We start from the raw sequence: 15717 nt of genomic DNA, 5'->3' as shown, positions 1-15717 counted from the left end.
TCTGGCAACAAATTCCAGAGTTTAATTGTGCGTTGAGTGAAAGAACTTTCTCCGATTAGTTTTAAATGTGCCACATGCTAACTTCATGGAGTGCCCCCTAGTCTTTCTATTATCCGAAAGAATAAATAACTGATTCACATTAACCCGTTCTAGACCTCTCATGATTTTAAACACCTCTATCATATCCCCCCCTCAGCCGTCTCTTCTCCAAGCTGAAACGTCCTAACCTCTAGTCTTTCCTCATAGGGGAGCTGTTCCATTCCCCTTATCATCATTTTGGTAGCCCTTCTCTGTACCTTCTCCATCGCAATTATCTTTTTTGAGATGCGGCGACCAGAATTGTACACAGTATTCAAGGCGCGGTGTCACATTGGAGCGATACAGAGGCATTATGACATTTTCTGTTTTATTCACCATTCCCTTTCTAATAATTCCCAACATTCTGTTTAATTTTTTTGACTGCCGCAGCACACTGAACCGACGATTTCAATGTGTTATCCACTATGACGCCTAGATCTCTTTCTTGGGTTATAGCACCTAATAAGAAACCTAACATTGGGTAACTATAGCATAGGTTATTTTTCCCTATATGCATCATCTTGCACTTATCCACATTAAATTTCATCTGCCATTTGGATGCCCAATTTTCAGTCTCACAAGGTCTTCCTGCAATTTATCACAATCTGCTTGTGATTTAACTATTCTGAACAATTTGATTATCTCACTCGTCGTATTTCTTTCCAGATCATTTATAAATATATTGAAAAATAAGGGTCCCAATACAGATCCCTGAGGCACTCCACTGCCCACTCCCTTCCACTGAGAAAATTGTCCATTTAATCCTATTCTCTGTTTCCTGTCTTTTAGGTAGTTTGCAGTTCACGAAAGGACATCGCCACCTATCCCATGACTTTTTACTTTTCCTAGAAGCCTCTCATGAGGAACTTTGTCAAACGCCTTCTGAAAATCCAAGTATACTATATCTACCGGTTCACCTTTATCCACATGTTTATTAACTCCTTCAAAAAAGTGAAGCAGATTGTGAGGCAAGACTTGCCTTGGCTAAAGCCATGCTGACTTTGTTCCATTAAACCATGTCTTTCTATATGTTCTGTGATTTTGATGTTTAGAACACTTTCCACGATTTTTCCTGGCACTGAAGTCAGGCTAACCAGTCTATAAATTTCCCGGATCACCCCTGGAGCCCTTTTTAAATATTGGGGTTACATTAGCTATCCTCCAGTCTTCAGGTACATTGGATGATTTTAATGATAGGTTACAAAGTTTTACTAATAGGTCTGAAATTTCATTTTTTAGTTCCTTCAGAACTCTGGGGTGTATACCATCCGGTCCAGGTGATTGACAAACTGAAGAGTAGTAAATCAGGTCTACCACATCTTCTAGGTTCACCGTGATTTGATTCAGTCCATCTGAATCATTACCCATGAAAACCTTCTCCGGTACAAGTGCCTCCCCAACATTCTCTGCAATAAACACCGAAGAAATCATTTAATCTTTCCGCGATGGCCTTATCTTCTCTAAGTGATGGCCTTATCTTCTCTAAGTGCCCCTCGATCATCTAACGGTCCAACTGACTCCCTCACAGGCTTTCTGCTTCGGATATATTTTTAAAAGTTTTTACTGTGAGGTTTTGCCTCTACAGCCAACTTCTTTTCAAATTCTCTCTTAGCCATTGTCTTATCAATGTCTTACATTTAACTTGCCAACGTTTATGCATTATCCTATTTTCTTCTGTTGGATCCTTCTTCCAATTTTTGAATGAAGATCTTTCGGCTAAAATAGCTTCTTTCACCTCCCCTTTTAACCATGCCGGTAATCGTTTTGCCTTCTTTCCACCTTTCTTAATGTGTGGAATACATCTAGACTGTACTTCTAGAATGGTATTTTTTAACAATGACCACGCCTCTTGCACACTTTTTACTTTTGTTACTGCTCCTTTCAGTTTTTTTCTAACAATTTTTCACATTTTATTAAAAAGTTTCCCTTTTGAAAGTTTAGCTCGAGAGCCGTGGATTTGCATACTGTTCTTCTTCTAGTCATTAATTCAGATTTGATCACTATTGCCAAGCGGCCCCACCACCGTTAACTCTCTCACCAAATCCTGGGCTCCACTGAGAATTAGATCTAAAATTATTCCCTCTCTCGTCGGTAACCTGAACCAATTGATCCATAAAGCTATCATTTATTCCATCCAGGAACTGTATCTCTCTAGCATGTCCCGATGTTACGTTTACCCAGTCAATATTGGGGTAATTGAAGTCTCCCATTATTACCACATTACCAATTTGGTTAGCTTCCCTAATTTCTCTTAGAATTTCACTGTCCGTCTCACCATCTTGACCAGGTGGACGATAGTATACTCATATCGCTATAGTCTTCCCCGACACACAAGGGATTTCTACCCATAAAGATTCAATTTTGCATTTAGTCTCATGCAGGATGTTTATCCTGTTGGACTCTATGCCATCCCGGATATAAAATCGCCACACCGCCTCTTGTATAACTTGGTTAACTTGAACTGGTTAATGTTGTTATAGCTGGAGACCCTAATCTGGCAAACAATAAAGAGAGCATCTACCTGATCCCTCCCACACTAACACTAAACACCACTATGGGAATCATTAACTAGGAAACAACATGTCTTATTCCCAACTACTTTAAAGAGAAACAACATTTTATTATATGTTCCTTAAATGTATCTATTCACTTCTGTTAATACATACACTCAAAATTTTTTTTTGTTTTACAAATGTAAACAATTTATTATATTGCACTTATCCCCACCTACCAGATAGACATTGTATATATGTCACATATCATACATCATTATAACACGTATCACAAACACATCAGTAATAGATCAAACTTTTTAATTCTTTCAAAAATATTTTTCAACTTTTTCAAATGTTTTACCCCCTGGACATGCCAACCCCCAACAGCCCAATAATAACAATAAATATCAGAAGTAGGCACACCCTCACAGCATTGTGCCTTTCAATTTATACATTTTCAGCCTAAGCAAGCCCCCTTTCTCTCCCCAATAACTCCCTTTGTGTTTTTACAAATTCCCTTTTTTGGTCATTCCCCTGTTCCTTAGCTTGTCTGTCCAGGTGATGCCCAGCTCATGCCCACCTCTTTTCTTTACATCCCCCTTGTTACCCGATTGGTTATACCCTTATCTTCTCGGGGTCCAGTAGCCAATTACTGAACCCCTTTGTCCATGCAGCTGACTGGTGCTGGTCTCCTGCTTAAACTCATGTCCTATCCCAGCTCCTTCTGCTTGTACAATCCTGTTCCTGACTCCCTTCCCCCTTTCTCTTGTGTATATGTGTAAATGCCCTTACTAAAGCCAGGTGTGGGGAGGGGTACAGTCTGATCTCTGCTTGCCTCCTTCCAACCTTTCTTTCTGACAATCGTTATTCACATACTCCCTCCCCTGCCTGTGTTCCGCTTCAATTCTCTTCAGTTTTAATCACTGCCTGCTTTTTCAAGGAGCTCCTGCAGCCAGCCTGTTCCTGCTCTTATCTATTCATTTGATTTAGAAGAATACACACACTATTCTTTGTCTCAAAGCACATTTCTAGAAAAAGAGGGGAGGGGGTTTTGGATTGTGCAGCTGAGCTTGTCTCTGACAGCTTCTAATTACTAAAGGTTTCTCTAATTACTTTACCTTCTAAGTAACCAAAAATTAAAATATAAGAGAAGAAATACAATTCTATTTCTATAATCTATTACCCTTTGTAAGAGCAACATCAGTGAACCCTTGCTCAGAATGTCAACATCTCATGCCCTTTCCCAAAACCCTCCCCTTTCCATAAAAATCACCCCATTCTAAAATCCCCCTTCCACAGATGAAATCCCTTGTTTTTAGGGTCGTCCCATCCCCCCCCCCCCTTACATAGAAAGTTTCCCAGTTGACTAGTAGGATCCTAGACAGCTGAAATGTCATATCAACCAGATGAGATTTCGGAAAGAAGGAGGGTTTGAAAATCAAGAGAGAGAAAGTTTTCCAACTCAATCAGATTATTATTATTATTATTATTTAACACTTTTTTATACCGGCATTCGTAGGACACATCATGTCGGTTTACAAGTAACTGAGAAAGGAAATTACAATGAACGAGGAAGGGGCTAACTGGATAATATGCAAAAATACAATAGAGGAGAGTCAACCAGCAGAATTACAACTTTTTGCATTCAAGTTAGGGTTAGATATGCAAATGAACTTATAAACAATGTTAAGGAGGCATGTACACTTAAGAAATTAGCATATGAAAGCTTATTTACAGTATGAGGAGGCAAGTGCACGTATGTACAGTTAAATGCTGGTGAGGGGGGAGTAAAGAGGGAGGGAGCAAGGGGAAAGGGGCGGATGGGGCAAACCAGTTTTCCTGCCCCACCAGAGTCAGCAGGAGGAGGAGCAGCCGGTTTGAGGAGAGTAGCACCTCAGGCACCTGCCATTTCCATATAGAAGAGCCTTCAATGGGAAGAAAACTGCTTCTGCAGCGGCTCGGCCCTTAGGGGTTCCCGGTGACGTTTCCACTTTCACCGACCAATCCCTGTGGCGGCAGGAGACCCGGAAGGTAGGCAGGGAGGAGAGAAGAGGGGTTTCTCCGCCTTCCGTCCTATCGAGGCTTCGGCACAAGGGGGGGGGCCGAGTGAGCTCTGGATGGGGCGGCGCCGGAGAAAGCCAAGAAGTGCGCGGAGCACCGAAAAAGGGAAGGCGGCGACGGTTACCGCTACAGGCTGGGGAAGGGCCGACAACACACGATCGCGCCACCAGCGCCCTTTCAGCCAGCCCAGGCGGTGGCAGAGGGCACTCGCCGAGCGAACGCAGGAGTAGCTGCTTTTTTTTTTTCTTGAGACTTTCAGAGTGAATAGAGTGATTTTTACAGGAGTAAAGCAACAGTGGTTGCTTCTTACTGGATGATTAAACGGCAATCAAGTTCTGTTTTCAGGGTCGGGCCGCATAACATTCTATACAGGACACAATACAGCCCCAGAAATCGTGCACTGCTGTGTTAAATGTATTCCCTCGGTGGTGGGGAGGGGTCATGGTAGCACGTGGCGTAGGAGAGCTAGAGGGGGCTGGAGTTGGTATGAAGTTAAAGCGATGTTTGCGATCTGGCAGGATGTTACCTGGAGCGCCGGGGCTATAACACAGACGCTGTTTTCGGTTCGGTATTTGCCGGGGGAAGGGAGGAATAAAGATGTTCATCTGGTGCCCCGGTTCTGGCACTCACCTTGACAGCATACAGCTTGCTCTCCTGCGTCTTCTTTCTGGCTAAGTAAACCTTCCCGAAAGCGCCGCGGCTGATGGGTTTCACGATGGCGAAATCTTCGATGGAGGGAGGCGAAGGCACCGTGATCCTCTTCTCGCCGACCACCTCGGTCACTTCAACGGTCCCCATGGTGACGGCCGCGGGGTCCGGTTCTGGAGAGAACACTGTGCACCGGCTTTGGGCTTCCCCATGCGCGCGCTCTACACGTTTAAAGTTAGACCACGCCTCTATGCCCGGAGACGTCAGAGGCGCCGGGTCCCAGTCTACCGCGAGAGCGCGACGTTGGGCGAGGTTTGCACAGTCCCTCTTCCCGAAAGTCTGATGAAAATGATGACCGGAGTTTAGTGGCACCTTATAGACTAATCAGTTTCTTGAAGCATGCATGACCTGTTGTACAGGAGATGGGTAAAATATTTGCACAACAAAGAGAAGACATTGGATTAGGCAGGACAATGTGGAGTGTTAATAGCATTATAGTATAGCCTACTGACAACTGAGGATAACAGTGAAATTCATAATAGTTGTAGTAAATCATGAAGCCATTGTCTTTGTTCAGTTCCTCCAATTCAGCAGTTTCACGCTGAAGTGTACCTTTTAAGTTCTTAGGTATTGCAACCTTAAATTTTCAAAAAGAAACTCCACAGGCAGATTCCCTTTGCAGGCTTGTGGGTATTAGTGCTGATTTTTTGCTAGGTCCTATCAGTTGCCAACCTGGAACCTTTTTGAACTTGCTTCTTGGCAGATGGAATGGCCTCAACCTTCAATTATGAGGGCAGTTTTTAAATAGCTTTGGAAATTGAGCTCCCTATATATTCATATTAGATCAAAGTTTTACGTGTTTTGAATGATTCTGGAGTACATCTCATTATTTCTTTTGTTATGGCATGCAAAAATTAAAGAGAAGTGTGTGGGGATCTGCGAAATTTTTTGAAGCTTAAAAGGGGTCCATGTTCTTTGAAAGCTTGGGAATTCCTGCTCTAGGTTTCAGCATTTGGGTATTTAATTTCCTTTCGGGCCAATACAGTAAAAACACAGGAGAGCGGGCGAACGCACCACTCTCCTGTGCGCGCAGTTCTGTATTTAAATGAGGCCCGGTGGTAAAAACAGGCAAAAGGAGCGGCGGCTGTCAGCAGGTTTGACAGCCGACGCTCAATTTTGCCGGCATCGGTTCTTGAACCCGCTGACAGCCACGGGCTTGGAAACCGGACGCCGGCAAAATTGAGCGTCCGGTTTTCGACCTGACAGCCGCGGGCCGACTTCAAATTTTTTTTAATTTTTTAAATTTTTACTTTTTTTACCCTTCGGGACCTCCGACTTAATATCACCATGATATTAAGTCGGAGGGTGCACAGAAAAGCAGTTTTTACTGCTTTTCTGTGCACTTTCCTGGTGCCCGAAGAAATTAGCGCTTAATTTCTGAAAGCAAAATGTGCGGCTTGGCTGCACATTTTGTTTTCTGAATCGCACGGGTATACCTAATAGGGCCATCAACATGCATTTGCATGTTGCGGGCGCTATTAGGTTCGGTGGATTGGACGCGCGTTTTTGGCCCCTTACTGAATAAGGGGTAATGCTAGCGTGTCAAAAACGCGCGTCCAATGGCAGGTTAACAGTGCGCTCCGTCGGAGCGCACTGTACTGTATCGGCCCGTTTGTTTTTGATGTAGAGGGTGGTGCAGATCTTGCAAATATATTTAAGCATGTGACCATAGTATAACTAATCTTGGCCTTTGTTCAAATTGGAATAGATCAAAGGCTAAACGCTGAGGGTTAATCCCAAAGGCCGACCCCAGGTGCTTTGTTTTCCACCATGACACAAGTGAAAACACCCCACAGTCCTATAGAGCTTTATTGGAAAAGTCATGTCATAAAAATGAGAGTGTTTGCAGCTACTCGGATTATTAGCTGCAGCTTAGAGCTTTTGATTGTCGATCACAAAACAGAGGTCCATCCATTTTTTTTAGAATAGGTGATAATCAGGGGCAGATTGCAGGAATATATTAGCCTGGGAGATTTTTTCTAAACCAGGCCACAGATATCTGACTCGCTCATGCTCTGTGCAGCATGTGCTTGAACAGCTCCAAAAGCACACCAAACAAATCTTTGAGAGGTATCATCACATCACCTGGAGCCTGGCAGAAATGAGCCAAAAAAATCTCCCAACATAAATTTCATGTTTTTCCTAAACAATTAAGTAGAGCAAATCCTAGACCCGAGGTGAATAAACTGAGCTGCAGTCCTATTTCTATCCATGCAATCAGTCAGCCCCCCTCCCCCACAAGTTTGGTTAGGTCTCATATATCAGTATCCTGGATTCCTGGTCTGGTTTAAATCTTCTGCCAATCAGTTCAAATAAGGAGACAACAATAGTGCCAGCAAGTGGCTCAGATGCACACTATCGGACATAAACAAAGACACACACACACACACAAAGACATTTTCTGTTGTGCTGCTGCTCATGTGCTCATTCAGTGAGTACTTCCTGCCCCAGCACTGCCTCATCATTATGTAAAAGCTGTTGCTTGTTGCCAGCCCTTCTTCAACCTGCAGCAACCCATTCCCATTCTCACCTCTTCTAGGCACCCTCACATTCCAGGAGACTCACTGATTCTACAGCCAGCTGCCCATTTCAGTCAGCCAAGTCATCTCAGAAGCCTCACCAACTCTACACAAGCACCTCCTTTTGGCTCACATCCTCTTGTTCTATGACAGTAGATTGCCTCCACTTCTCAAGGCCTTCCCCACTCCAGCACATTTTCATTAATTGCTACCCAGAGTCCACTGCTTTTATGATTCCTTAGGTCAGTGTTTTTCAACTTTTTCACACCTAAAGAAAACCTACATTAACGAAAATGTTGTGAGGCACACTAATCTCCACAAAACAGACAGTGCAGACATGGAGAGGACTTATATAGCCACAATGGCTAGGGAACCACTGAAAGCCCACCAGTCTCTCTTCTAAAACAGAAGAGAGGGGGCAAAGACACATGAACCTGTCAAAGTGTATCAGCTCACAAGGGAGAAGGGAGAAACTGTTGTGCTTTGAGCAACCAGCTTAGTTAATTACCTAGGCTGCCGCATGTGGCTAACAGAGCTTCCCAGCACTCAAAATAAGTCACATTGAGTGCTCATTGTACACTCTCCCTGTCTTACTCGGCCTGAGAATAAGACATGCTTCAAGGACTCACACAAGAAGATGAAAAGGGACTGTTTGCTGCACAAAGTGGATGCCAGCTATCTGTGCCCGGCATGCTGCCCATTAATTATCACACTCCAGGGCTCATGCTGTAGCTAGAGGAAGCATGCATGATTACATATATTTACAGAAAGGAGTTTCCATCAGTTTAAGAGCCATTGCTGGTGTATCTTGCTGCTGAAAGATGCTGAGAACAGAGCCCAGGTGGAGTCCTGGATCAGAACATCAGGCAGTGATGACATTTCCGTGGTACACCTGATCAGGTTTGGAGGCACACTATATAGGAAACAATGCCATAGGCTCTGCTCTGCCTACCTACTCATGGGGAGGAGGGGTAACAGACACGATCCATACTTCTGGCTTCCTCCAAGGCTTAAGAAAAAAAAAATTAAGCCCTGGCCAAAATTATATGCATCATTACTGGGGAGAGCCTGGCCTATGACAGCTCAATTCCAGATGGAATTCTGCTTTCTCAAGTGGAGCCAGGGAATCAGGCAGTCTAGGAAAACCTTACAGCCTTGCCCCAGCCCTACCTCCACACATCCAATTAAAAATTATGCATTTGTGAGGAGGGAGGTGACGTCACCGGCTGGAATGGAAGCTTAGCTGCTGATCGCCTACTCCCTCCTTCACTGAATCCGTCGTGTAGACTAGCCATCAGTGCACTCTTTGGTCACTTAAACGCATATTGCGATTTCTTAGCTCTACTAATGGCTGCCAAGCGGAAAACTGCAGACTTGAAGCAGTTTTAATTAGCAGCTGAAGTTGGTGGGGAAGATGGCGTCCAGGCCACGGCTGATCCCAAAGGCCCAGACCTGGGAAATGAGCCGCTTATCCATTCTAGCGGTTAAAGGTCTTCAGACTTACCTTCTTGAGACAAACTCTGAAGCTGGTTTATGGAACTTTGAGCAGACATGAAGCAGCATAACCTTGATTTATTGGACTTGATCTCTGAAGTGCGAGAGGATATGGCTGCGCTCAGCTTGTGGGTAGACGAGCTGGACACGCTTATGGACAGCCAGGGTGATTCTCTCAAATCCCTGGCGGATCTCCAAAAAACCTTACAAAGTGAGCAAGCTCTCCTTGCGGAGAAATTAGAAGACTTGGAGAATCATTCTCGCTGGTGCAACCTGCGCATCAAAGACCTCCCTGAGCTGCCGAGTTATTTATTTTTACTTGAAAAAAGTACAGAAAAGCAGTTTTTTCTGCTTTTCTGTACTTCTTTTCAATGCGCTCAGCTCGCCTGCTCCAGGCAGGCGTTAATATCTGAGACGCACATTTATCTTTTTGCATTGGGAGTGAATGAGTAATAGGCTCATTCACATGCATTTGCATGTGATGAGGGCTATCTCATTCACTCCGTGTTAGACGTGCGTAAATTGGCATTAATCCCCTTATTGCATTAGGGGATTGATTAGCGCCTATTTCATCCGCGTCTAACTGCTCGTTAAGAGTGCGCTCGGGATATTGCATCGGCCCCTTTGTCAGAAGCTGGGGAGGTTTTTCAACAGGCCAATTTCACTATCTATTTTTTTTTTTTTTGTTTATAATCTGTTTTTATTGTCTCAACAGGAAAACAGGATAACAAGCAGAACATGAACAAATCTATCTAGTTGAGCACACCCAGATCACCACAGATATCTTAAAGTACAGAGAATCGAAATATATAATAAAGAACCATCATACAAAAAATAGGATCCTTTGTATACATTACTTTGACAATTTTACAGCGTAAACAATGTAATCAAGGTAATCAGACCCACCCTCCCTCCCATCCTTGCTGGAGAATAATGTCAAATATAGCTGAGTAAGGTGCTACAGACAGAACAAAATCAGGACTAAGACAGCAGCAAGTGTAAGGAAAACAACCTGTCACAGCGGAGCTACAGCGCTAGAGGATACTTTGAGTGTCTAGCCAAGTCTGAAAAGGTGCCCACAAGGCCGGCAATCGGTTCCCATGTACGGCAGTCAGTCTTCCTAATTGATAATAAGATAGTGATCTTTGTTGAACTGCAGCTAAAGTCGGTACTGCCCTCTGTTTCCAATGTAATGCTATCTCTGCTCTAGCCGCAATAAATATTTGTAAAATCAGCTTTTGTGCATGAGTGGTATGTTCTGACATAGGAAGACCCAAGAGTACGTTCCAGGGATGAGCATCGCATGGAGCTTGGAGCAACTGTGCCACCCACTGAAACACCGTGTGCCAAAATCCCTGTATCACCGAGCATGTCCACCAAACATGATAATACGTGCCTTGCTCTCCGCAACCACACCAGCAACGATCAGAAATTGAAGGGAAAAATCTATGGAGCACGACTGGTGTGTAGTGCCACTGATAGAGCATTTTATAACAATTTTCTTGAAGGCCAGCTGAGATAGAGCATTTGCTAGCCGCGCTATAAATAATATCCCAAGCACTATCATCCAGCTGTTTCTCAAAATCTAACTCCCAAAGCATCCTATATTTAGACTCCCTAATCCTAGTGTTATTGAACATGGCATATATTTTAGAGATAATACCTTTAATTGTTGGGGCATGCTGGCACAAAGTTTCAAACAAAGTATTAGTGGGTCGCACAGTGTGCAATTGCAGCTCCTTGAGTATAAATGAGTGGATGCCTGCGTACAGAAAAAAGTCTATAGTCCCTTCCGGATGCAAGGCACTTAATTGTTCCCTAGAGAGCAGCATTCCTTTCTGAATAACATGACCCAAGTGGTAGACTCCTGCTCCCTTCCAGCGCTTGACAGCTAGAGGACACTCCTGCAAAGGGATTGCCGTGTTAGTGAATAAATGAGTCATTAAGGAGTAACTTTCAGCACCACCTAATACTGGCTTCCATCTGTGCCATAGGTACAGAGTGGTGCGAAGGGCATATGGGACATAATTGAGGGGGCCCCAGGATGTGCGGGATTGCCACGGCAAAGCTGATATGGGGAAGGCACCCAACAACCCTTGCTCGAGTCTAACCCATTGAGGGGCCTCCTGCGTGTTATGTAAAGCCACTAGGGCTCGGAGTTGTGCCGCATAATAATACCAGGCTACATTGGGTAATTGTAGTCCTCCCCTGTTCTTAGGTTGATATAAAATGTGTCTAGCCACCCTGGGGGGACGCTTCCGCCAAATAAAGCCACAAATTATTTGTTGCCATTTGTTAAGACAGGCGGTGGAGAGGCGAATAGGAATGGTAGTAAAAAAATAGAGAAAACGAGGCAATATTGTCATCTTTACTATAGCCATTCTCCCCAACCACGAATGATTATGGCATCCCCATCTCACTATCTATTTTGAGGCGCCTAAAACATATCTCAGCAAGCAGAAGATCAGTGCCTACCCAAGAAGGAAGTGTGCTGGGAAAGGCGGCAAGCAATTGCGACGCCATTCAGGGGTGTCACAATCATCCCTCTTGGATCGGCTGATGGCGTCTCTCAGTTAATTGACTGGAGGAAGTATTATTTTGAGATAATCTCATTTTTGAGAGACTCTTATTGTGGTTTGTATCACATGCTTTATTTTGAGTGACTTGCATTGTATCCTGCTTATCCAGCAGAGCTCTTGCCTAGTGACCAGTCCTTTTCTTTTGCTTGCAGCACGATGATATTTTTTTTGTACTTTTGTTTTTGTATAGCAGTGGATGGGGGGAGCACGGCTGGACTTCCCTTCCTGCTTGTCTACACATGCCCTCTACGGGAGGTGAGATCTACTTATTGGGTATGGTAGATTACATTTTGATAGAGGGGGGGTGGGAGACAATTACAGGGTGTTTGAAGTGTGGATTTTACTTTTTCTTACATGGTGGAAGTGGAGGGTTTCATTGCAATGTTAGCGGGTTTTTTCTCTTGTTGTGGGTGGGAGATTTATTTAGCCTCCCTTTTTCTTTATAATGGCTGTTCGGATACTGTCTCTTAATGTTAAAGGCCTTAACACCTACAGGAAACATAGTCTCCTCTATTGTGAGTTATCCTCCCAAAAGGCTTCTGTTTGTTGCGCCCATCAGTCGCAGATGGCTGCGACTTTTTCTGCTCACTTCATTTTGCCCAGTAGCTCCGATTCTGGCTAAGATGGCCACCTCTGCCTCTGCACACCGACCTCCCTGGCGTTTCCGGGATGGCGTGGGCAATCCCGGTCGCCATCTTGAATCTCGTGTGACCTAGGGCACGCGCGCGCATGCCTGTCTCCTTCTTGTGCACGTCATGGCGGGAACCTCTGGGGCGTCCCCTCCGTATTTAAGCCTACCGGACTTTCCTACCTACGAGTTAGCAAGGATTCCATCTTGCTTAATTCCTTTACTCTGAGACACTTTGTATCGCTGTTCCTGCGTTCCAGACTGAGTGCCTCAGGTACCCACTCCTTGGGGTATCTTGCTGCACTCAGGGCTATCTGCTCCTCGGAGAGCCTCATCTGCCTGTCTCACCTTCACCAGCTAAGTGAGTTCTCCTGCATCGGGTCTCCGCTGCTGCTACTACGAATTCTCTACTGCTTAGTGAGTACAAGACCTAATCTACATCACCACGCCTGTCTTGCTGTGTGGATCCTCAGGTTACCCCGCTCTGCGGACCACTACCAGATCCATGCTGTCTTGTGTCAGTTGCCATCACGTACGTCCGGCCTACCCTGTGCTGCGGACCACTACCAGAGCTACAACACACAAGGTATATTAAAAAGCAAGTACTTTCCGGGTTACCCCGCTCTGCGGACCACTACCGGATGCTCGCTGTCTTGTATCAGTTACCCACATCTGCCTCCGGCCTACTCCGCGCTGCGGACCACTACCGGAGTTACCACGCACAAGGCGTATCAAGAAGCAAGGATTCCACGAGTTACCCCGCCCTGAGGACAACTACCGGAGAAGCCATTCCAGGTCTTCTATTTCCAGGACTGAGTTACAAACCTGCTCCTCGGGTTTCTCCTTGCTATATAATAAATATTCTCTGACTCCTGTGTCCATCACTGCTGAGACCCTGCCTGTCATGGAGAGTCCCCACAGGGCTCCTCCCTGTGGGTAGAGTCAGCTCTCTCCACGACCTAAGGGCCCACAAACCAAGTTAAAACATAACACTGTTGTGCTGATTCAGGAGACACATTTGTGGAAAAGACATGAGCGTGTATTATTCTCTAAAGATTTTCCACATCAGTATTTAGCTGCAAATCATAGTAGGGGGAAGTATATGGGAGTGGGGATTTTGATCTCTTGTCATCTTGTTCATGACTTGGCAGACCCCATTGTAGATTTATACTTATAGTTAGGAGTGGAGGAGTAGCTTAGTGGTTAGAGCAGTGGACTATGAACCAGGATACCCTGTCGCTCCCTGTGACGTTGGGCAAGTCACTTTACCCTCCATTGCCTCAGGTACAAACTTAGATTGTAAGCCCTCTGGGATTAGGGAAATACCTACAGTACCTGAATGTAATTCGCCTTGAAGAGCTGAAAAAAAGTGTGAAAAGTGGAATATAAAAATCTAAATAAATAAAAAATAAAATACTAATTAAAATCAGAGCAGGTTTAGATATTTTTATTATTGTCAACCTTTATGCTCCCAATAATGGCCAACTGACTTTTCTTCACTCTCTGGAAGACATATTATTGTCTCATGTGGAAGGATTTTTGATCATAGGTGGGGATTTTAATTTCCCTAGAAACCCAAACTTAGATTCTTCCTGCCAGGTTTCCGCGTCTTCACAAGGGTTAAGGAACATGCTGTCTACTATGATGTCCTAGTGGAGTATAGTGGATACATGGAAGCAACAGCATCCTAAATGCCGAACTTATACTTATTCTTCCCCTCACACGTCGTATTCTTGCATCAACTTTTTTAATTGACAAACTTTTGCAAAATAGAGTAGTCCATGCCGATATAGGTAACATCACATGGGCGGACCATGCACCTGTGTGGGTCGATATCCTCCTCAAAGATACTGACCATAAAAATAAAGGTTTATTGAAAGATGAAACATTTTGCAAGTCCTTACAGAAGCAATTACAGGACTATTTCTCCTTTAATTCAACCTTTTCAGTGTCCAGAGGATGACTTGGGATTGTTCCAAGGTTGTTATATGGGGTGTTCTTATCTCACGCACTACATTTTACAAGCAGGAATGGGAGAGTTGCGCTTGTCAGTCGCAGACGGCTGCGACCTCTAATGCTCACCTCTTATTTTCCCCTGTACCGTCAATCATTGGGAGAATGGTGGCCTTCGCCAATCAACACTGACTTCCCTGGCATCCCCGGGACAGAGTGGGCACTGCCGACCACCATCTTACTTCTGGCATCACTTAGATGCACGTTTGCAGGGCCTCCTTATGAATACGTCATGGCGGGAACCTCGGGGGCGTCCCCTCCCGATGACGTCAACACCGCTAGTGTACTTATACTGACTGGCCCATTGCTAAGACGGGTTAGCAAGGAGTTCTCTCGCTTGTTAAATCCGCTCTAACTTTGATCTTCGGTTCCAGACTCTCCTCCTGGCATTCGGACACTCTGAGTACCCGCTCCTCGGGGGCTCTTCTGCGTCTTGGCTATCCGCTCCTTGGAGGGCCTCCTACCTGGGACTTCCTGACCCACTCCTCAGGTATCTCTGCTGGGACTTCCTTGTGTGAGTACATTCTCCAGCTTCTATCAACTTTACTGAAGATTCCACGGCGTACCCCATTCCTCTGGCCACTACCGTTCTTCAGTCTGTCTACGCTACTCTATCTGTGCCTCAGGATACTTCACCATCTATACAAGGTCTACAGCCTGGTTCCTGTATCTCCAACCTCTGCCTCCTTGGCATCTATAGTACAGCTTCCTCAGCATACCCCGAACTGTGTGCCACTACCAGATCTGCACTCTGAGGTATTTACATCAGCCTGCAGGAATCCCCAGGTATACCCCGTGCTGCGGGCCACCACCAAACCTTGATATCTACATCATCATCCTGACCACTGTATTTGCTCAAAGACTGTGTTTATTACATTTCCCACTCCTCGGGTTATGTACTATATTTTCTCCTTAATAAAGTCTCTCTCACAGCTGTGTCCTATGTCGCTGAGACCACATCCACAGACGGTGAGGCCCACAGGGCTCCTCCCTGTGGGCGGAGACACCTCTCACCTCGGCCCTGGGTTCACCAATCCATCAAAACCATAACAGGGAGAAAATGTTGCGTTGACGGTGGACCCTTGGGCCGAGGTGGGGTTGACGCAACCTGTAGGTAGGGACCTACGGGTCCCCACCATCGG

The 15717-nt window shown here is 45.0% G+C and overlaps 1 protein-coding gene across 1 annotated transcript in view; it reads right to left on the bottom strand.

Annotated features, from left to right (window-relative positions):
* MASTL (microtubule associated serine/threonine kinase like) overlaps window positions 1–5624 on the bottom strand; it is a 238441-nt gene extending 232817 nt beyond the window's left edge. Inside the window, exon 1 of the mRNA XM_029588648.1 lies at window positions 5265–5624. Within this exon, the coding sequence (XP_029444508.1) occupies window positions 5265–5432 (168 nt within the window). The 5' untranslated portion in view covers window positions 5433–5624. The remainder of the gene's footprint in view (window positions 1–5264) is intronic.
* Window positions 5625–15717: the final 10093 nt, after the last annotated feature.

The sequence above is a fragment of the Rhinatrema bivittatum genome, chromosome 2 (assembly GCF_901001135.1).
Source record: "Rhinatrema bivittatum chromosome 2, aRhiBiv1.1, whole genome shotgun sequence".
Classification (NCBI taxonomy): Eukaryota; Metazoa; Chordata; class Amphibia; order Gymnophiona; family Rhinatrematidae; genus Rhinatrema; species Rhinatrema bivittatum.
The sequence above is the reverse complement of the archived record's forward strand: the minus strand, read 5'-3'. Positions and strand labels throughout refer to the sequence as shown.